The sequence below is a fragment of the Hippocampus guttulatus genome, chromosome 8, assembly GCF_054856545.1.
Source record: "Hippocampus guttulatus isolate MCC_2025c chromosome 8, RoL_Hgut_1.0, whole genome shotgun sequence".
Taxonomy (NCBI): domain Eukaryota; kingdom Metazoa; phylum Chordata; class Actinopteri; order Syngnathiformes; family Syngnathidae; genus Hippocampus; species Hippocampus guttulatus.
The window spans coordinates 19070937-19094563 of NC_141268.1; the positions used below are offsets into that span (position 1 = coordinate 19070937).

The 23627-nt window shown below is 41.6% G+C and overlaps 1 protein-coding gene and 1 long non-coding RNA gene across 2 annotated transcripts in view; one reads left to right on the plus strand and one right to left on the minus strand.

Annotated features, from left to right (window-relative positions):
- The first annotated feature begins 1529 nt into the window (after positions 1-1529).
- The window catches only part of slc2a9l2 (solute carrier family 2 member 9, like 2), a 37493-nt gene continuing 15395 nt past the window's right edge, over positions 1530-23627 (plus strand). The window contains exons 1-8 of the mRNA XM_086118420.1: positions 1530-1609; positions 3462-3544; positions 6623-6724; positions 8981-9141; positions 10835-10959; positions 12798-12943; positions 20933-21065; positions 23190-23377. Coding sequence (XP_085974546.1) covers positions 3479-3544; positions 6623-6724; positions 8981-9141; positions 10835-10959; positions 12798-12943; positions 20933-21065; positions 23190-23377 — 921 coding nt within the window. The 5' untranslated portion in view covers positions 1530-1609; positions 3462-3478. The remainder of the gene's footprint in view (positions 1610-3461; positions 3545-6622; positions 6725-8980; positions 9142-10834; positions 10960-12797; positions 12944-20932; positions 21066-23189; positions 23378-23627) is intronic.
- Positions 10944-23316, minus strand: LOC147201638 (uncharacterized). The gene is made up of 3 exons (XR_015101674.1): positions 23187-23316; positions 20902-21025; positions 10944-11022 (listed from the first exon to the last, which is right to left on the minus strand). It is a non-coding gene; the product is annotated as an uncharacterized LOC147201638 (long non-coding RNA).

Below are 23627 nucleotides of genomic sequence, written 5' to 3' on the forward strand. Positions count from 1 at the left end.
GTCGGCTTAACCGCACTTTGCGGTCGTGTCAAACTATTTTCCATTGCTACTGCTTACAAGGGCAACTTGCGTGGCCTCAGCTCCAAGCTTGTCAAAGGATGCCTCTTCAGGGGCGATGACTTGAAAGGCTGAGTATACAGTATCAGCTCCCAGAATATACGACATATTTGCTGAGAATTGCAGCCACGTGCTATGAAACGACTTTTAACAACGTATCATATTTGCAACATCTTTCTGGTTATGTAGTATTGCCTCGCGTGCATTTCACACAGGGGCACACTGAAGCACCTCGTGAGGATAAGGCAGCCATTGTTGAGAGAAAACTGCCCCAGGAGAGAACTTCTTTTTAAGGCCATGAAGACAGTTGTTGTGTCCACCATAGCCGCACCAATAGCAGAAACACGCGCTGTCGAGTCCAGGCTTCCAATCCGAGCTGGGGCTTTTCTGATGTGGAGTTTGCACGTTCTCCCCGTGCCTGCGTGGGTTTTTCTCCGAGTACTCTGGTTTCCTTCCACATTCCAAAAACAAGCATGGTAGGTTAATTATACAATCTATGTTATCCCGAGGCTTGACTGTGAGTGTGAATGGTTGTTGTTTGTCGATGTGTGCCTGGCTGGCAACTAGTTGAGGGTGTCCCCCGCCTACTGCTCCAAGACAGCTGGGTTAGGCTCCAGCATGCCCGCGACCCTCGTGAGGAGAAGCGGTTCGGATCTCGGATGGATGGATAAGAAGATAAGATAAGGTAAGAAAACCTTTATTTGTCTCACAATGGAGAAATTCCATTGTGATGGACCCTCTGTCGAGCGTGGATTACTTTGACATTGAACCGGAGAGCAGTTGGCATTTTTTTCCCGTGGAGACTCATCAACATCGTACATGGGAAGCTCGGCTGTTTTGATGCAGATCGACTGGTCAGAAGAATATTAGTATGCTCACGCCTCATCAGTGGTTTTTGCCGCCAAAAGCACAACGGTTCCGTTGATTCTTTCAGAAAGAAGACGGCTGATCATTTCCTCAGGGTTGTTGGAGGCGCGGCCGAGAAAAAAAGTTTTAGCCTCATAAGTTTTTCCCCATCTGGTCTCCAGATGGGGAAGCATTTACTGCTATACCTTTGAGCAGCTCTCTTTCCCAGATGAGCTGTGTCATGTGCGGTAAACATGTGCAACACGATAACTTATCTCTCTTTATACTCAGATTTGGCCATAAAGCATATACCATGTCTTTGATCTTGGCGATAAATACCGTACATTTGTCCTCATTTTTATTTCCATATCCAACAATCCTTCGAGGTCATGATAAAAAATAATTCTGTCTCTAATAATTCCCTAAACGAAGCTGACCAAAGCAAAGTATTCATGTTTTTGTTTTGTTTTTTTGTCTGCGAGTCAAAGCTGCCGTTATAGACAACAGCAAGACAGCTGTTTCTGATGTTTCCCTAGTTACGGGAGATAATGCGACATTCCCCCAGACAAACCCGTGCAAGTTAATAATTGGTGGGACGTTGGTAGAATTCTTGCTGGACATAGTGAGCAAGTCAGTAGAGCTTCCGCAAGCATTGGATATACACGTGGGTGAGTATTCCCACAGCAGAGATTGAAAACACGTACAGGTAGGCCACCGCTCGCTTTGTTGGTTGTCGTCGTAAACTGGTACTCCAATATAGATTGAACATCATATAATTAGAACCGCCACTCCAACTACTACCACTTCTACCACCACCATTTGTTTGCCTTGGCAACCATCCAAATCCTATACTGTATTCTCCTTTCCACTGTCAGCAGTTTGCTATCTATACCTCGATTTTAATCTGATCGCCCTTGTTATTGTCTGTAGAACCAGTTCAAGCTTTTATCAGTCCTGCATCGAAAGGTTCATTTACAGGTAGTATGTATGTATGTACATAGCGTATGACACTGTAAGATACAGATTAAGTAAACGTTGTGTTTTATTGTGCTTGTAGTCTCCTGTGGTATTCAATTGCACTGCGTCGACTGATGGACGTTACTGAGGCTTTGATTTCTTATTTAGGGGAAAATAGTCGATGCAAAATAAGTAAACAAGGTGCAGGTATTTACAAACTGTTGAAAAAAATACAAATATCAATCATGGTTATGTTTTGAAAAAAAATGTCAGGGTCATGGTCTCGTTATACAGAACTTTGACAGAAAGAAAAAAAATTCATAATCACCCAAATTGTTTTCACCCAGCTTATCCAGTCAAACTAAATTCCTTTGTGGAAGTTTTGTAAAGGAAACAGGAAATAGTTTAATTGGATACTGGCCTTCACCATTCACTGTACATACAAGAGCGTATTTGTTCAAAGACCCCCCCAAAAAGAACCCTCATAACTTCAGAGTAATTCTCTAAGCTTTAAGAAATGACCTAAAATTGCAATTAAAATAAAATCATATTCCATTCTTCATGAACAGCGTTTTGTAAAACGGAAAAAGTAGTCATTGTGCTTCAGGTATTTCATGACCACTTGGTGGCAGAATCAGTCTTTCGCTTCATATTAGTCAACAATGCAAAATATGCAGAGACCCCACCTTCTAACAACCAAAACCTGTTTTTGTTTGTTTGTTTGTTTTCTTCAGGAAAAAAAACATCAAAAAACATTGCGTCAACAGTACCATGATTGAAATTCGGATTTGGCCTACTCTGTCTGGTTGAGTCGTTCTGGCTCAGGCCTTCCAGTGTGGAGTTCGAAAGTTCTCCCTGTGCGTTTTCTGTGGGATTCTGACATCCTCCCGCATTCCTCAAACATACCAATGAAAACTCTAAATTGTCTGGATGTGTGAATGAGAGTGTGAATGTTTTTTGTGTCCTGTGACTGAATGGTGACCAGTCCAGGATGGAACTGGAAAAGGAATGGACTTTTGAAATATTCGTGTGTGTGTGTGTGTGTGTGTGTGGTGGTTTGTTAATGTGCGTGTCATACAAGCGCACTCCTCTAACATAAACCCTTCAACCTTCGTTAGTATGTTTTGATGTGATACTCACGTTCCTTCACTGAAAAAAAAAATGGCGTGTTGAATTTTTCTCAATTTTATTTTCTCAAGGGGTTGGATGATTTTATGCTGTGAAACTACCTGACGAAATGACATTGAGTAAATTCAACACAGCATTTGTTTTCGGTGTTCGCGTGAGTTGAATTTCTATTAAAAGTTCTTGAACATATGGGTAAAAATCTGCTGTGCATACCCGTCTACGATTATTTACCTCACAGCAAAGCTAATTTGTCATTATTACATCCGTTTTAAGAGTAAATCCCAAACTTGTGACTGACTCTGTTATGGGGCAAAGTCATTTCCTTTTCATGCAGTGTTTTTTTTTTTTTTTTTACGGTTTTCCCACTTCCTCATCTTGGTTGTGAAATGTGCCTTTTCTGCTCACGTGTGTTCTGTGTAAGCTGGATGTATGCGATACTTCTAATGACTCCGTCCATGTCTTTCACACCGAAGGCACCTGCACAACCGAAATGGATCAACCACAGAAGGCCAATCCATCTGAAAATAGCAGCAGCTCTGACAAAAAGACTGCAAAGGTTAGTTCATACCCAGCTGGGCTCAGCTAAATTAGCAACCGTATTTCAGTTTTGCAGTGCTTACACTGAAAAATATTTACTTGGGAAAAAAAACAACCTAAAAGTAATTCTAAGTACATTTTACAATGGGTTCTTGACACTTGACTCGAATGGTGTTTATTAAAATGAAGTCACTCGAGGGTTGAGGAACAAACCTACAACATCAATTAAAATGAGGTCACTCAAGGGTTGAGGAGCAAACCTACAACGGTCACGTTGGGAGCCAGCCATTTAACCACCTGAGCCATGCCACTCCTACTCCGTGTTTGTGATTGCTGGTGTCAGGCGGAATACTCGTACCTTCAAAAGACCCATTTTGGAGGTCTATTTCGGCAGACAGCAGCAACTAACATTCAGTAGGAGTGACATGGATCAGCGGCTATCTCCCAATCTGAAGGTCGTGGGTTTGTAAATTTTATGCAAAAATTATCTCAGTGAAAAAAAAAACATTTACTAGATTTTTGTTCAAGCAAACATCACTCAAAATGGTTTTCGGTGTAGGCGGGAAAAGGTTTCAGTCAAGTTTGTGTATATCAGATTCTGTGTATAAAGCATTTTAACCCTCCTTTTGTCCTCATTTCCTGTACACACCCTGTGTCCTCCGGGTCAAAATGACCCATCTTCACTAAACCCCCCAATTAAGCAGCTAAATTGAATTTTAAACACCAAATTTCATATTACTTGAAGAAACAACTTGTCCTTCACCGCATTATGTGTGATATAGTTCTCCCTCTTCACTTGGATTTCTATAGCTTAAGAAAAGGAAAAAAATGTGCGAAAATTAGTTATGGATGCATTTGTATTCATTCCAATGACTAAAGTTTCTTTCTTGTTTTTCCTCCAGTAAACTATTTAGGACAATACAATACAAGACAAAAATATGAAAAATAAGATAACCCATGGGCGGCCCGGTAGTCCAGTGGTTAGCACGTCGGCTTCACAGTGCAGAGGTACCGGGTTCAATTCCAGCTCCGGCCTCCCTGTGTGGAGTTTGCATGTTCTCCCCGGGCCTGCGTGGGTTTTCTCCGGGTGCTCCGGTTTCCTCCCACGTTCCAAAAACATGCATGGCAGGCTGATTGAACACTCTAAATTGTCCCTAGGTGTGTGTGTGAGCGTGCATGGTTGTTCGTCTCTGTGTGCCGTGCGATTGGCTGGCAACTGGTTCAGGGTGTCCCCCGCCTACTGCCCGAAGACGGCTGGGATAGGCTCCAGCACCCCCCGCGACCCTAGTGAGGATTAAGCGGTTCGGAAAATGGATGGATGGATGGATGGAAGATAACCCATTCAACTAATTAGCACATGTAGCGCAGTATGCAAGTGCACAGCCTTTGCAGATATACTTCTTTCACCTATAGCACACAGTATGCGTTTTACAGGCCTTCTTTTGAGGGCAGAACTGGAATTTCTTCTTCTTACTTGCCCTCGCTGGGGAAGTGGCTGTGGAAGGTGGATCATCAGGTTTCTCAGGAGCTCCTATACATTTTGTTCTGCATGCCTGCCTTGTTGGTTGTATGCTGCTGAGGACCATGTTATTTTGCCATTTTTTGAAAGGAAAGTCTCTCTTTCAGCTTCAGGGATTTCTTCTTGTTCTGAAGATGATTCATCATATTCTGGGTTATATTCCTCCCCATCTTCTTCTGATACATCCTCTACTTCCTCTTCTGAATCAGTTGTCTTGCTGGACAGCAGAAAAAAATCAGCTCTAGAGCCTCTTCAATGTCATAGCACACTCATGGCGTAAGCACAGAGAGAATTTGGAGTCCTGTCATCTGTAGCACCTTTATAGCCCCTTGAAATCCACAAAAAAAGAGTTCTGCCATCTACGAGAACGCCATAAACGTCTTGTTTATGTCTGCTACTGTCTTGTTCACATGTTCTACTAATTGATCTGAGACACAACTAAAACACTGAAACATTATATGGTGTGTAAATAACTTTGTGACCTTGATTTCAACCCTATTTGCGTCATGGGTCATTTTGACCCGAAGACCACCTTTGTACTTTTTTTGTACAGCTTCCATGGAAATGTGAATAAAAACAACATTTCAATTTTTCTGCAGTTGGGGTCAATCTAGGAAAAGTCATAAAATTTCAAGTTAAAAAATTATCATTTAGGGTTTTTTTTAACACAGTGACGGGTCATTTTGACCCGAGGACAACAGGGGGGTTTTAAATGATAGTGGAACACTTTTTTTAAGGCCGTATTAAAAGGTGTGTGTGCTTTGACTGGACGCATAATCATACGACGTAATATTTTGACCAGAACTCCATAGATGATGGCAATGTATGATCAGAGTGATGATCCGTAAATGCAAAAGTACTACCCCCGTGCCGCGCGTTATTCCAGCATCCGGTGTTCACGTTGCTGTATTCTGAATCGAAATCATATGTAGTCCTTCTGCTGCATATTCTGCCTTTTCTTTGACTTTGCAAAAGTCTTAAAGGTGGATAAAAGGATAAAAAATTGTTCCATTTCCAATGTTTGAAGAATAATCAGTGAAAGAAAAAAATGCAGAGGGTTCCAAAAAGATATTCTCCAGATATTTTATCGAATACTATTGTATTGTCTTTATCTTTTATTAACACAGTATATTTTCTGGCCTTAATGTCAGCTCTGCATACTAAATGTCATTATCTATAGCTTGGTGCCATTCATTTTTAAGTACATTTCATGCAGTCCATTAACTCTCAAAGTGATTCAAATTACACTCTGGCCTTATCTTCACCCCTCGGATTGTCCATTTCTTGGTATTGCTTTTTTTTTTCATAGATAGAGATGCATTATCTGTGATCCCCCATTAAAAAAAGTTCAGCTTCTTCCATTCAGAGTTCTTCAAAATACAAGCATTCTCACAGTATCGTTTCAATCTACTATGATGTAGTCGTGTAAATGATGGATGACCCAGATGACTGACCTAATGCAGCAGCCGTTGATGTTGAATGAACCTTGATTTTGATCAACAACAGTTTGACTTCCCGTACAACACCTCTAACCTGAGTTTGTATAATGAATGCCACTTTTGTGTGCTTTCTCCATAGAAGCGGATCACACCCTGTCTGCTGAGTGCAGCCTTCTTTGGTGCATTGGGCTCGTCTTTTCTTTATGGCTACAATCTCTCTGTTGTCAACGCTCCAGCGCTGGTAAGCCAAACTGCCGTCAAGTACACAAAGATGATCAATCAACACCGCAGTGGAAACAAATAAACATGACTATATCTGATGTCACCTGAACCAGTCTGCTTAAGTAACAAAAAACAAATCATGTTTGGGTACTTCATGTTTCACGCTAAAATGTGTCCCAAGATTGTGAATTATCCTACCTTTTTTTGGTATATTTGGAAATATCTGTTCGCCTGGCTCTATACACCCAATCCCTCCCTCCTCTTCTCAGTGAGGCAAACTGAGCACACCTTTGTAAGATCTTTCAGTCACACATTGTGGTTCGAGTGAGCTGTCCTACCTACCTTAAACAAGGATATGTTGCACTTAACTTCTTCTTCTTAACTCCTACCAATCAACATCAACACATTATTATTAGCATATCATGTCGCTAGGAAACGTTACAGGTGGTCAGACAACACCATTGTCCTTTTTGAATTGCGATGAGAGAGACACACTTTTGGTATGCTAGCTAGTGTGCTAATATTAAAGCCTAGAATGATGCTACTGACTATAGCTAGCTAACTAACATAATGTGTGTGTGTGTGTGTGTGTTTTAGTATATTGCGCACACCCACTCACTAAACGTGCTCTGACACCAAAAGTGTCAGCGCCTCTAAACTTCTGTTCCTAAAATCGCCCCTGGCTCAGTTTCATGGAAGTTGATCCCATGAGGAACGTCTAAGGCCATGTCTTTTTCAAGGAGCGATGTGGATGTCATAGAGGACATCCCTGGTGAAGACAACAAAAGGATTGCTGCTGTGGGGACGAACCGACTCCATGTACCCACTTCCGCTGATTAATGAAACGTAATATTTGATGATAAGCCACCTTTCTTTTCATATCCTTCCATCAAAAACGGGCACGAGGGAACCTGAAATGAGTGTCAAGCAGATATCGGGTCTTACTCAATAAACATGCTTTGATTATATCACACTCTGGGGACAGAAGGTGATTGTCAGTCAGTGAGAGGAGGTGGTGGGAGTCATAACTGGGATAAATGTTTTATATCTCTCAAAGGAAAATGATGGTGATGGACACTAGCGGGGAGCTTAGTACGAAAATAATAGCAAAGCACTTGGCTTCTCTTAGCCTCTGAAGTCACCAGCTCTGTCAATGAGTCTGTAAACTTTGGGTGAAGTCTCTTAGCTCTTTTAGTTGAGGACTAAAGACTCACAGATCCAAGCAAGACTTGTCATGAATGAGAAATATGTAAATTGGGATACTGGCTTGGAGAGGCTAGATCTTTTGTGAACACTGTCAAGGTGCCCGCGAACCGCTAAGAGCCTCAGCCAATTCACTCGTGGGTCATTCTAGTATAATAATGGAGTTAAAGGGAAAAAAATTTGATTCCTCTCATGGGAAAGTAGCCACATGGAGCATCTCTAGATTTGCCGTTCTCCATACTGTGGCAGGACAAAGTGATTTCTTTCAGTGCATCAAGGGGAGACTGAGAAGTTGGCTGTCAGTCAAAAACAGTCCAAAGTTATTTACAGTAAAGGAAACAAAAAACTCTATAACCTTATCCACCCCCCCCCCCTCAAAAGTACTGGAACAGTGAGGCCGTATCCCCAATTCGGGGATGTCAACGGGTCACAGGTTTGATGCGGTTACTGCAAGCCAAAGGCTTGTGATTATCAAGTCATGTGACTGTGGTGAGTGAACTGAGCGAATCCCTTGAGCGAAATTCAATTTTCACTCTGCTTGTACATGTTTCCCACTTCTATTTCACCACAATGTACCTCGGGGCTGAATCTGTCTGAGTTCATTGCCTGACAAACTGGCACCTTTTCTACAACTGGTTGGAAATGATTTTTCATTCACAGCAGGATAAAACATAAGAAAAAAAAACATTGACGAAAAAAATCCTCTTTATTAATACCTTCTAAGCAGTGATTCACAACAACTGTGCGGGGCACACCAGTGTGCCCCTAGAGATTATCAGGTGTGTTGCAGGCAATTATCCGATTTTCTTGAATATAATTGGTCCAAAGATTATTTACCGCAGCGTATCTGTCGATTCCTCAAGTGATGTAGACTGACAAGCACAATCAAATGCTCTTTTGACAGATGGCCAAAGGTACATAATCAAGCTGCATATCCACTTTTTGGGACATTTTTTATAGCAGTGTGCTGTGAGATGTTTTTGCCATTTAAAAGATGCGCCTTTGGGTCAATAAAAGTTGGCAAACGCTGTTTTAAAGATTTCTTTCTTTCATGTGCTCTCTTCTGTTGCAGTACATTAAAGCTTTTTACAATCAGACATGGATGGAGCGATACAACGAACCTATCAGAGCGGAGACGGTCACGCTCCTTTGGTCCATCACGGTCTCCATATTTGCCATTGGGGGGCTTTTCGGAGCACTTGTTGTCTCTTGGCCCATAAAAATACTGGGAAGGTGAGACGACCACATGTTTGCGATAAATTTCTCCAACTTTGTTGCATTACTCAGCAGCGTCTTTTGCTGCACCTGATCTAAAGTTACGACCAGCACAGGAGCTCATGAATTTCCTATCTATGGTACGGTATAAAGATCAAAGGAGTAGGAAGGATCATAACACTGACGGGTAGAAAATAATTGAACAAAATGTCTTGGTGCAGAAGATTTAGGATTCAGGAGGAAATAAGCCCAGTTATCCAGTTTGTATGAGTTTGAGTGAGTGATACCAATACACACCGTGTACATGTAGATGAAAGAGAGAAAGGGCATGCCGCTCATTGTTAACTCATTCAGTACCAGCCAATTCTAGACCAAGTCTGAAAAGACGTTTAAAAACGTCTTTGGGAGTGAATGAGTTAACTTTCTAACTGCGCAGCATCCAAGAACATGCAACAAAGCGTGTGTGTGTGGTTACTTTATTTGGAATATTATGATTGCTTGCTTATGTGGCAGCTGGATCAATTGCGATCAAACAGAATAAGTCTCAGATTGACTTACCACTTTCCTACAATACATTACTCGGTACAAAATGATACGCTCATCCAACCAGGAGGAATGGAATCTCATTCTTCCATGCATTCGCCGGGTTATATCTAAAACTCTGGAGTTTTTCAGTTTCAGGTCAGTGCAGTCTGTAGCATTGTAGAAATACTAAACTTGAGCTGTAAAATATGTGCTAACTTTTGTCAAAGGCAAACTCCTCTTTGGACAGTATATTCCCATTGCTCTGAAATGATATGTGTTCAAAGGAACCAATTATCCGCAGGTGACAAGGATGTCACTTGGAGAGCAGGGAATCTTTTTTTTTTTTTTTTAATTCTGGGCCATTTTGAGAACTTAAGATGCCTTACTGTTCCCCTTGGATATCGTAACTTGAAACCTGCGATCCATGCTGCTCTCATGTACAATTTGAAATGCATAATTAATATCTTTTCCTCCTTATTCTCAGTTGGAAACCGCTGAATGAGCGGGTGGTGCCCCCCCCCCCCCGAATCTGTCTGAAAAAGGCTAAAAATCCAGAGGTCAGGCCAGGAATGATGAATGAATGAATGTATAATAGCAGTTGAAGACTATGCAAATCGAATACTGACTGAATCATTAAAAGTTCCCAAGTGGGCATTCCTTTTCATATATTATTGAATTATTCAAGACAAACTAATGTATCTCGATGAAGATCTTAAAGAATTGGTAAAAATGCTTTCTGAGGGAATGTTGAAATGGGGGAACTCCTGCAGGGTCCTGTCAGCGTTGGTATTTAGTTCACACTAAATTACTTTGAATAGGCAAATTGAAATCCACCTTTGTGATCAAGAAATGCTTCAGTACCGTATTGTGCAGCTTGGAAAGAAAACATGACTGCCACAAGAGAGCGTTGTGAGTGATTTCGTGCTGCTGATGTGCTTCGAAAGATGTGAAGCACGGTGCATTTCTAAACTTAGGAATCCTAAAAACTGAGAAGAATTTTATTACAAAGGTAACCATAAACCAATCAAGGAGGATTCCTCTCCTTTCGTGTCAGTTGTATGCCAGTCGCCATGATTTGGAACTTTGTCTTCTCAATAGTACTCGCAGAATCTAATTCGCAGAATCGCAGCATATAGTTGAGCTCGACAGGAATATCATTCTTTTTGTGTGTGTTTGTGTCAAACAGAAAGGGAACCTTGTTGCTGAATAACATTTTTGCTGTGATAGCTGCTTTGCTGCTGACCTTTGGGGAGAAGGCACGGTCCTTTGAGATGCTCATCATTGGCCGCTTCATCGTGGGGGTGGATTCTGGTAAGTGTTCCCATTCCGTGGCTCAGCCCAGACAGATGACATGTCGTGACACGGGCTTGACATCTAGAGCAGGGGTCGGAAACCCAAAATGTTGAAAGAGCCATATTGGACCAAAAAACCCACCAAAAACCAAATATGTCTAGAGCCCCCCAAAATTAAAAGCCTTATAATGAAGGCAACACATGCTATATATCAAAATGACGAAGTTGGCTCCAAATACAAAATGAGCCTTCATGATAAAAAACTTTTTCCCTGCAGTACATCCTGTAGAGCAGTGTGCCGAACCTTTTTTGACCGAAGATCTACTTTTCGATGAAACAACCTCCTGCGATCAACCCGTTACTGCCCAAGCGCGCATACGCACGCACTTCCGCACGCATGCCATGAGCACCAAACAGCCATAACGGCCCCTGAGATGAATGAGGCATAGGACACACTTTTGCAGCTTGTTAACTATTGTAGCTCACGTGTACCGTTTAAAAATGCTTCTCTCGGCCCTCCATATTCCCATTCTTTGCCAGTACCCTCGGTGAACTGTACATGAAATGCCGTTTTTTTCCCCCCTATATAACAGCCACCTGACTGACATCCCGCCCTGCTAATAGAAACGTGTGTCGCAGGCTATGACGCAAATCTTCGTTGACAGAATGTTAAAACTTAATAATTATTCTTCACATACAAATTACAATAGAAAATGTTAAAAATGTTTGTCCTCCTACAGAAACCATATTAAAACAAAAAATATATTTACCTCCCCCATTGTTTTCCATTTTCAAACATTTTTGAAAAAGTTCCAGGGAGCCACTAGGGCGGCGCTAAAGAACCGCAGATTGGCAACCCCCGATCGAGAACTTGAGTCCAATTAGCTTTTGTTTCGTTCTATGAAAGAGTGGGACACTGCATAAACATCCATCCATCCATCCATTTTCCGAACCGCTTGATCCTCACTAGGGTCGCGGGGGGTGCTGGAGCCTATCCCAGCCGTCTTCGGGCAGTAGGCGGGGACACCCTGAATCAGTTGCCAGCCAATCGCAGGGCACACAGAGACGAACAACCATTCACGCCCACACTCACACCTAGGGACAATTTAGAGCGTCCAATCAGCCTGCCATGCATGTTTTTGGAATGTGGGAGGAAACCGGAGCACCCGGAGAAAACCCACGCAGGCCCGGGGAGAACATGCAAACTCCACACAGGGAGGCCGGAGCTGGAATTGAACCCGGTACCTCTGCACTGTGAAGCCGACGTGCTAACCACTGGACTACCGGGCCGCCCTACTGCATAAACAAATAATGTAATTAGTTATGCTTCTCCAGGGGAGATTAAATGATCGCAGTAAAAAAATGTTGTTGCGTATAATTAAAGATGGTCTTATCAAGCAAGATATTCGAAACTACCTGCGTGTGTTTGTGTTTATTGGGTACGCGGTGCCTGTGAAATGAGCTCTTACTCCCAATCATCAACTCCACTGATTTAATGGGAGGAACCGATACTTTGATTAGATGTTTGAAAGAGGTGATTAAAATGACAGGGACATGCAAAGCAATGCCTCCAATGAAGGTTCAACTTTTAGATATATTTATGGAGTAGGAACAATCGGGAGCTGCGAGCCGGAGACTTACATACAGTAGTAATACATGTTATTTTCTATTATCTTGTATCATAAAGGGAAGGCGGTAGACGGGGATAGTGTTCATGGAATCTTTTTATCACAAAAAAGATTGGATAGATAGAAAAACAGAGATAAAGCTAAAAACTGCAGCTAACCTTATGTTATGCTTTTTGAGATGAAGACAGTATATTTTGTTTTCATCTCTCATTTCTTTTATTCCTCACAGGTATAGCTCTCAGTGTACTACCGATGTATCTTGGAGAAATTTCTCCAAGATATATCCGAGGTTCCATTGGTCAGTTCAACTCCATTCTGATCTGTCTCGGAGTGTTCATTGGTCAGGTGCTGGGTCTACCTGAGCTACTGGGCCAGGTGAGTAAAACAGATCATTTGTTGCTCTGTTACCTTTTCAACATACTGGAAGATTTGAGGAGAGGAATGGAGAAGCTTTATATGGCCTGGGTAATTTAAGTCTTATCATGCAGAGCCAGGTAGATGGAAAGTCGACGTAGCCATATGAGATTAGAACCATCAAAACAAAAACCCGTCTGTAAAAAGTTGAAGCAATTTTTATTATTTTTGAAAGCCGTTTTAGTTCTTTTTAATTATGCACTGACTTGATGTTTAATACTCTAAATACTCCAACACACACACACATACACACACACACGCTCGCACGCACGCGCACGCCCATGACCCAATCATGCATCCATTCTTACATTTATTGTTTGTGCTTCTAATGTCTCTCACGCGGTCTGTCAAGTGGCCAGAATGATCTGGAAGGTGGCGATTGGATTTACATGGAAAGAAATCTTAGATGAATGGATGGTTAATCTTGAGTCTCACTCAAATCTTCAACTGTAACATTGCAGCAGTTCGTTTCATTTTGCTTAACATTGACATTCAACTTGAGTTCGTCTCTGAGGGGGGTAGAAACAATTCCTCACTTTGCACAGAATTATTGCCATCCCGTTTCCATCAGTGGAGAGTGTAGGCCAGCGGTACTCAATAGGTGACCGGCAGCCGGGCCAATTTGTGCCCCCCCCCCCCAATACTGTTATGGCCCTTTCCAAGATCAGACGAGATTGGACATTTTCATCGCAGTATGACCGCAAGCTATGCTTCATTTCGTACAGACAACCAGCCCGTTCATTGTGTATGTGTGGCTTGTGTACATGCAATTTGGCACCTACCGTGTGCCAGGCGCACCCTCATTGCAAAAATGTTTACCTCTGTGTTTTCGGTTAGGTCAGCACAATGTAGATCAGGATTTGTCCATGCATCCATCCATTTTCCGACCCGCTTTATCCTCACAAGGGTCGTGGAGGGTGCTAGAGCAGGTGGAGAAAACCCACGCAGGCACGGGGAAAACACGCAAACTCCACACAGGGAGGCCGGAGCCCGGGATCGAACCCGCGACCTCTGCACTGTGAGGTTGACGCGCGAACCACTGGCATTTGTCTCCCTGCAAATGATATTGAGACAGAAAGTCGAGATGGCCCCGCCGTCAGTCATTGTGAAGGAAAATATGTTCTTCTCTAGAATGTAGGTGACTTCAGTCGATTTTTGTGTTCAGTTGCCTATTTGCAATTCGCAAGGTTTGTGCTTGGGCCGAGCATGCAACTCAGTACCGGATTCTAAATGTCGTTCAGCTGTGTGCACCAATGACAAAGTCATTACCAATGCGCAAGGGCCTTGTTAGCATGAGCAATTACTTGTTCAGTTATTCATATTTTCATCCATTTTCAATGACGTATCCTGTTTTGGGTGAAGGGACAGCTGGAGGCTGTCCCATTTGACTTTGGCGGAGAGGCAGGAGAAAAGCCCTGAACTGTGGGTCGATGATTTGGTTTGAACAGAAAAGCCAATACTGCGGTCTTACTGAGACACTTTTGTTCCTCAGTTAGTGTCTTTTTTTTCTCCCCCAATGAGCCAGCCTTTTTTGACAACGTGTGTAATGCAATGTTCAGACGTGATGAACACTGTTTGGTGCTTATCCCCTTGATACAACTTTCCCGAAGCTGCTATGCTTTGCACTTTTGTTTCTCTTCTTGTGCATTGATATGCAAAAAGCTGTTAAAAGCCAGTCAGGCTTATTTTTCTCTCACCGGTGGCCTCTGCTGCTTTTTCATCATGCTTGGTTAAGTTATAAAAGTGCCAATGTTTAGGTCAGATTACAAAGACGGGTGGCTGAAAGTCGTTTCCTTGATTTGCTTCCGTGGAGGTCTTAGTTTCTGCAGAAGATAATAACAGCTGGGCTGTAGTCAATAAAAGAAACGTTCGCATTAGTTTGCAAGTTGAATGAAATCCAAATGAGCAACTACGCCCGCATCTGGATCAGCATCTGGATCTACAAGCACCGGCAGCGTTCGATGCATGTCCTGCTACGTTTATTATTGTCCTAGTGGACGATTGCACCATTTGGAATCATTTCAACGACTCTCTTCATTACGCATGAACGTTTTTGCTTGCCTGTGTCTCCCTCTAAATCCGGCGAGGTGATTTTCAGTGGAACCGCACAGAAGTCAACAGACGTATTTGACAGTATTTTTATACCGCATTGTCTTGGTTTCAAAACATGGCTCAAACTTGACTGATGCTTCAAATGAATTTCAACATGTTTGCTGCCAAACTCGCTTATAATACAGTATTGAGGAATTCAGTAGCATGAATGAATCTTTTGCCGGTCACAGGTTGAAATAATGTTTTCAAAAATTACATTTCAATCTCCTGATGTGCTATGCCATCATCAATTCAAAGACAACACCATTTTTTTTTGGTTGAAATATTTGTCTCAGTTAAAAAAAAAAAAAACAATGATGGGGTACAAGCATACTTTTCATTATTGCTGCATTGGCAGATACCCGATACAGCGTCTAATATTTCTCACTATTGGGAAGAAGTCTGATTTAGATCGCGTTATGCTCCATCTGCGTTTATTTTTTAATGCCCTTTACATTGTAAATTGGGCCACTCAAGAACAAAATAAAAACAAATCAGAAATGTGTCACTTCAGACATGCTGTGTGAACCCAGCCCGACTTTGCACGGACATTTACACATGAGCATGACAGAAATTCATTTGTAATTCATACCCAATTTCACCACAATGTTGACTTGTGCAGCCAATGTATTCATCTGACCTATTTGCCAGCCTTTAGGACTGTCTGTTTTCCGGTAATTTGACAGGCACAGAGCAGAATTATAATGTGTGACATATTCCGATAATGCCACCATCTTATTTGCTGTGTTATGAGACTCACGCACTTTTTTGGGGGGTGTTGCTGAAGGCTTCTATTAACAGAAATTAAACATGTCACTTGCATTCAGTGTTCCTGACCCTCACGGTTAACGAATGACTCTATGGACGGTTCCATGTTTATTCCAAAATTGCAACGGGGATTATTGCAGCAGGGATATGCCTTCTCGTCAATCTGTCACCGAGTTCTGCTGCAATGAGCACAACAGTATGTGAAATAGCCACAAGTCGGCTCTTTCATAGCCAAAGACCCTTTCCTCATTCTTTGTATATCTGTCAAACTCCATCACAACTCTCGACAGGAGGTTGTTTAGAGCAAAATGTCAACAGTCAATAGAACAATTTCTCCCTTTTACTTTTGTGGTTGACCTGTTCCCTGAAAGTGACACGTGGTAGGTGGGGAGCATTTATACAGTGATATGAATTTGCATATTTCTGCTTTAATGTTGTAATTAGTATGGATTGGGGGTGGCAGTGACTCAGCGTCTACGGACTTGACTTTGAATCTGAGAGTCAAAATTTCAAATGGCCATTCTACCTTGTTGCTGCCGCGATGCTCGCCTGTTTTTGGCGCATTGTCAAGCTGTCCTTCCACAAGGCCCTGAGCCCCACAGTTCTTGTTTCCATCTCAGTATGTGCGAGTAAAAACAGAATTTTCCTCAGGCATGGTAGTTGCTACGATAAATTGAATTCAAAAGAGAGAGATGATGAGCCAGGGGCATCGGTATATCTTTTCCGCGCTATGAGGTCGTGTCTTTGTTTTCTTTTGGCCGAACAATGCTTCCTACATTTGAATTGGAAGGTAGCACGACATAAAATGTGACCTGATTTATTGTAATGTGTGGGTATCTCTGGAATGGTGGCTCCCTGCACATCACACTGCCTTTTGTGGTAATTGACTGCTTCGATTGAACACACTTTTTAGTGTCAGCTGTCACCTGGCACATCTTCCATCAGCATCAATAAAAGAGTTTCAGAGGAGACATTCCGGGCAGAGGGGATGGTAGGCTTTTCCACTGATCCTCCACCCATATACCTTTAATAGTATTCCAATATGTGTGCCCTAAGGTTTTTATTTTTTCCTTTTATCAGACACACTCCGTCTCAGAGGTAAAAAAAAAAAAATGTTAAAGCAGCTGCAAGAAAAAAGTGGTTGGGCCTGTTAGTAATCTTCATTTATAATTTGACTAAAACCTGATCTTAGTTGTTGTTTAGTCCTCATTTGATTTCCACAAAAATTCACCTTCAGATTTCTTGCTTTGGCGATACCATAACGACCAAACCGTATAACTTGCCAAACTAACCAATGTGACTGGGTGGACCCCAAATAGGCACAGAGCATTAAAAGAGAAACAAAAGCCACAGCTTGTATTTCGTCTGATCGTTTTTGGTTACCATTTTGGTGGGTCGACCGTCACATTTATGCCGTAGTGCCTCAAAAAAGGACAAATTGCTTTACAGTGTAAATGAAAGGCAAAACACGAAGTCATCGAATGAGTCTCAATATGACTCGTCAAACATGTAAATAAAAACGAGTATCACATCAATTTATTGGGCTGACGGTGTTTATGCCAGCTTGTATTTGATCATTATTGCAGTACACACTGTAATCCATCATGTGTTAAGACTGTAAATGGCTAAAGTACAAGTGACAGCCAATTATATCTCCCAGCTTGCTGTTGAATTAAAGATTTTCAATGAATGGTTACCTACTGTGGTCGACTGGTTCGCACGTCCGCCTCACAATGCAGAGGCGCAGGATCCAATTCCGGCTCCGGCTTTCCTGTATGGGGTTTGCATGTTCATCCCATACCTGCGTGGGTTTTCTCCGGGTACTCCGGTTTCCTCCCACATTCCAAAAAACATGCATGGCAGGCTGATTGAACGCTTAAAATTGTCCTGAGGTGTGAGTGTGAGCGCGAATGGTTGTTTGTCTCTGTGTGTCCGGCGATTGGCTGGCAACCGGTTCAGGGTGTCCCCCGCCTACTGCCCAAAGACAGCTGGGATAGCCTGCAGCGACCCTTGTGAGAATAAGCGGATCAGAAAATGGATGGATGGATAGCTACTGACTAACATACCAGGTCAGCATTTTCAACGGGATTGTTGTTTCTCGCTGGAGTATTTATTATCTTTATGATGGTTTTTTTTTTTTTTTTTTTTTGTGGTTAGGAGAAGTAATCAAGACTGAGATAACATTGATAGTACAAATGCTCAACCAAACAACATGGCCCTTCTGACATTTCCATTCCAGCTTTACTTCACAAACCAATTTTGTCTCCTGCATTTAACTTGTGGGAAGCTGCCATTAAATGTGCTTTCACCTTTGCTTTGTTGTGTCAGCTGAGGCCAAAAGCAAGAAGCCTTTTTTTTCTTTTTTATTTCATCTACATTCAATCACCCGCATGACAGCATACACCCCCTCGTCTCAGTGCTGTAGCATGAGATGACTCAAAGAGGGGGGAAAAAACACCAATACCCTCGCAGGGCACATCATTAAATTGTGTGTTTACACTTTTTTTGTTTCCTGTAAACTGTTTATTTGTGTGCAATGTGCAGTTATTTGCCCAAAGATGACAAGAAGTGCTGCGTATTTCATTTTACAACGTGGCTGTCCGATGAAAAGTGTGTGTATAACATGTTCAGATAAAAAAAAAAAGAACAGGTATTAAAGCAATCTATTAGATAAACACCAACCATTATGATTGTTTGTACACACATTTAGCAGGAGCAGATGCTGTATATTGCCCGGTCTGCCTTTTTATCCCTTTTATTGTGGATTGCACTTTGAGATGTGAAAAATGGGGCCGATGGTATCTCGTTTTTGACTGAAAGTGAACGTTTTTTCTTTTTCTTTACTGAAAAAAATCCGCTCGAACAACCGCTTATCGTAACAGAGAATTTTATTGGAGAAAGTGCATGTTGAAATGCTGTAACATAAGGAAGAAAACAGCCTGGGATCATAGTGTAGCTCCAACTGCGCATCGCAGCATGCAGAACCGAAAGGTCATTTGCTATGAACAGAGACATGACCTCAGAAAACACGGTTGTCCAACTCCGATTTTCAGAGAACACGCGGGAGAACACAGATCATCTCATTCTATTGAAAAGTCGCAAAATAATTTCATTTGCTTTATGTGTCGGGGGGTCTTGGACCTATTCCACTTAGAATGACAACACACATTCAAACAATAATAAATTGTACTCCAAATTCCAAATTTTGGACCCGAGGTATGGTTAGTGGTGCTTACATCTACTACCTAAAGAACTGTCAAAACCGACAGAAGACAAAGATTAATCTGTTGCTTAGGTAAAGCGCAAATCATCAGGTGGAACATTCATCAGATTTTATGAGAAAGGTCCATTCATGCATTCTCTCTCTCTTTCTTTCTCTGAGGGGCACCAGTGCGCCACACAATCTGTCAGTAATTCACAATCATACACTATTTATTTGGATTTAGGCAGAAGCTGATAGGGGGAAAAAAAACCCCTCAAAGTTCCATTTTTCTTCAGGGACTAGCCAGCGAATTGAAGGAAACCGTTTGTGTAAGCTGAATGATAAATGTTCACGTGTGATTGGCAAGCAACTCCTTCTCCGCATTGTACAAAGATGACGTGTTTATGTTTCCCTGCTGTGCATCTCATGAGCGTCTTTGCCTGTTGCTGAAATGACGAACACCTGCGGAGCCGTGCTAGAAACCGAGTATAGCCCTTTTCACCGAGTCATTAATTGAAGAAAAAAAAGAAGAAAGACAATCGGCTTCAGTCCATCCGTGACCCTGATTAGGAAAAAGTGATATAGAAGGTGGATGGATGAAATACTGACGGAAATGCTGCTTAGGTAACAACCTGCTAGTGTTGAAATATACATTTATGCTATAAATGACTCAAATGTTCTTTTTTTTCTGTGTGGCCTCTTTGAAAATACGTTTCATTTCCACGCTCGTGAATCTACCAGGGTGTGAATGATGAATATAAAGCTTCCGAGGCACATTTCAAAGGATGCGGGGTATACGGCAGCAGAGACAATGTAAATGACCTCCCTCATGCTCATAAATCCACCGTTTGTTTGTCTATTCATCTTTGCAGCAACCTCCAAGAGCACCACTGACGACAGTCATGAAATAAACTATTCTGATAGTCCGAATTTATTATATTGGTCTTATCACTTACTGATTTTGTGTTTCATTCAGCATAGCGATGACAGTGAAAAAAAAAAAAATCAGAATAATAATAATCATAAAAATAGCGGCAGCTCATGCTGTGTCATGACAAGTTCTTGATACAAACATCCAATGATAGACATGTCATGCAATTACACAATAGAAAACAATTTCATATGGCTTTTTTTCTTAATGTGGGGGCCCGCAACTGGAACCTCAAAGCATGTTTCAGGAGGTTGGTCAACCTGCAATTTTCCCCTGGAGCCATCCATTCCTACATTTTCGTTCCGTTTTTGTAATTGATTTGGAATTAATGTTGCCCCACTTCAAATATTTGCAATTGAATTAAGCTATCACAACGGCAATGTTTTCATTCATATTTTAGTACAGTCAACTGTTGAAAGAGTTAGTGAAACAATAAAACATTGAGCAAAGTTTATTTTTGATGACTACTGATTTAGTCTGGAAGTTACTTTCATTTATTTATGTTTGTTTTTTAAAGATCTTTATGAACATTTTGCTCTTTGGCTTATCGGCATTGATACTCTTGTCAAAGATACTCGTTAAACACAGAAAAGCTAAAGAAAGCTAAAAAAAAAATCGAGAAAATATGGTATGTATGGCAAGCAAGATTGTCCGATTGAGTCTTATCTTGGCCTGTCTTTTTTCATTCATCCATCCATTTTCTTCCGCTTATCTGGGATCGGATTGCGGGGGGAAGCAGCTTTAGCAGGGAAGTCCGAATTTGCCTCGCCGGAGGCATTCCCAGTCCCGCAGGGAGACAGATTGATTTTGTTTGTTCATATTCTGGATAAAGAATAATGTTGAAAATGTATTCATGACAATTGTTGCCGCTAGTAGTCAGGAACCGTACGAAGGTAATTCAAACACATTTGAGCATACATCTCTGACCTGCACTGATGTTGGTGATTTGTGATTGCAGGAGTCCAGGTGGAACTACTTGTTTTCCTTCCTGGCATTGCCTGCAGTGCTGCAGCTCTGCGTTCTGCCTTTCCTCCCTGAGAGTCCTCGTTACCTGCTGATTGAGAGGAGGGATGAGGCTGCAGCAGAGAGAGGTACTGTAACAAATGCGGCCGAGTCATGAAAGCACTCTCGCTTAAGCTGCTTTGTAACGCTTATAAACACTTGCATCTGCTGCACACCACATTTCATGTTGTTCCTGGAGATGTCCTGAAACTAGAGAATAGAGTATGATATTTGCTTTGCATTATATGTTTCTTTTGCTATGAAAAAAAAAAGAGATAATTTTGTTGTTTGTATTCACGTGGTGCAAGGGCTTCTAACTGTAGAGGGACCTCTTTTGTACCCTTGACAATGGACTCGTAAAGCTTCTGAACATGCACTCTTAAAACAGCTGGATTATTTTCATTAACTCAATTTTTGGTTTGTTTGTGTTGGGTAAAATTCTGGGTTATTTCTGATGAAAGTCACCAAATTGTTGGTTCAAATTCAACTTGTATTGGGTGATGTGCCTGTAAGTTTTTGTTGGGTCTAAAATCAACCAGTTTATCATCTTTATTTAAAATTGAATAACCCAATTTTTTAGCTCAAACTGACCCAAGTGTAAGTCAGTCCTTTTTTAACACAGTAATTGGGTCAAATTTAGAACAAAATGAGTTATTTTTGACCCAACTGGTTTTAGAGTACACGTGGCCTTTTGTTGCACAACTCTACATAAAGAGAATATGGCTGAGAAGTCACCGTTTACCATACCATCCACAGTCGGGGTTTCATGAAATAAAATGCACGCATATACCAATCATGCCCAATAGATTCATAATACAAGCAGTAAGAAATCCAAGTTAAAAAACATTTATTCCGCTTAATTTTATAGATCATGCCCCTGTTCTCCATGTTAAAAACAATTGCAAACTTTGTGCAATTTGTCCTTAGTTGTCAACTCCTTTGCATTCGAGAACTGCTTCTTTTTAGGGGACACAGATTCTTATTTCCTCTCTGCCATCTGTCTTTGTTTGTGCTCTTCAATATGTGTCACTTCAAATTGACATCAAAGGAAGTCCTTTCTCTTTTGAGTGGACAAAAACGTACTAAGGAAATGACTACGTGTGTGTCAAGTCTTTTAATTCTTGACACGCTGGGAGAAAATGACCCTCTCAAACAGTCATGCTGTGCGCATGTCTGCTGCTGCTTAGTCTTTAATTATTGGTAAAATATGCATTTGCTGAGGTTTGGACATCTAGTGCCAATCACTGGTTGCTGGATTACTCTCTGTCCTTGAGGAAAACAAGATTGCCCGTTAAAAGGAAACTTAACCCAAACGCGCTTCACATCCTTCATATAGCTGTCAGCCACTGGCTGCTCCCCAGAGCCTGAGCAGCGCTGCAAATCCATGTTGTTGCTTCAGCAGAAATTGTGGTCAACAATGTGTAAATATTAAGAGGTGACTCTGTAAGGTCCTGATAGTATCACAGCACTTTTTCTGAGACACACAAACGCTCCCCTGAACACATCCATGTAACATACTTTGACCAGACGAATAGCCTCAAAGTCTCATTGATGTGACTCCAATTTATAATAAGGATGAAAATACTGCACAATGATGGACCGTCCACGATTACTCCTGGCACCGGTAGAACTTTGATGCTGTCTTATATATAAAGCTTTTGGGCTCATTTTGTTTGAAAACATTCTCAAATTAGCTTGTGCCCTCAATCTGCACGCAGCCTGAGGTACCTCTCACCACTGGGTCTTAACTTTATGACTATTAAAGTGAAGGAAGTGATGCGTTAAAACCAACAAATTCCCCCTAGTGCTTCACTTAAAAGTTCAAAGAAAGGTGCCGAGCTGCAAAAAGGCAAGGCAAACATTTGTTTCAAATACAATTCAACCGTTTGAACTTTAATCTTATTTCTAATTGTGGTCACTCCTCTTTGGATTAAAATACAACTCAGCTCTCAACCTAACTTTAATTGTTGAGCACTTACGAAACAACCAAAAATGCAAGTCGGACAACCCCCCCCCCCCCCAAACATATTACATACATACATAGTTACAAACAAAAGATGAACAATTAGTTTGTCCTTAAATAAAGACGGCGTTACGCATATGATCTTTCGAGTTCCAGATTCCGAATTTTATTTTTTTTAAACAACTACCGGTATGCTAGCGGTATGCTAATGCTGTTTGTACACGTTTGTGTGTACGTGTGCGCGCACCAGCCTTTCAGAGATTCCTCGGTAAAAAGGATGTTTCTCTTGAGATGGAAGAGGTCCACGCAGAGTCACGAGCTCAGGAAACTCTCCACACGGTCTCCATGGTACAACTTCTGAAAAGCCGGTCTGTTCGCTGGCAGCTCATCACCGTCATGGTCACGATGGCCAGCTATCAGCTCTGCGGCCTCAACGCTGTAAGATACGCCTCTCACTTTGTTCGACATACATGAATCAAGACAGTACACTCGAACTTGACACGTTTTTTGTTTTTTTTGTAAATTAAGTTTTGACCACCCTGGTTGTTATCGGTTACTTTTTAAAATTGTGATTGCCAAAAGTGTTGCCAAAAATGTCTGGTAATTAGCACGACATTGTGGATGGAAGGCTGTACAGTATTAATCTATCTGTGCCAATAATGAAGGTAGATACAGTCGGATAGACTGG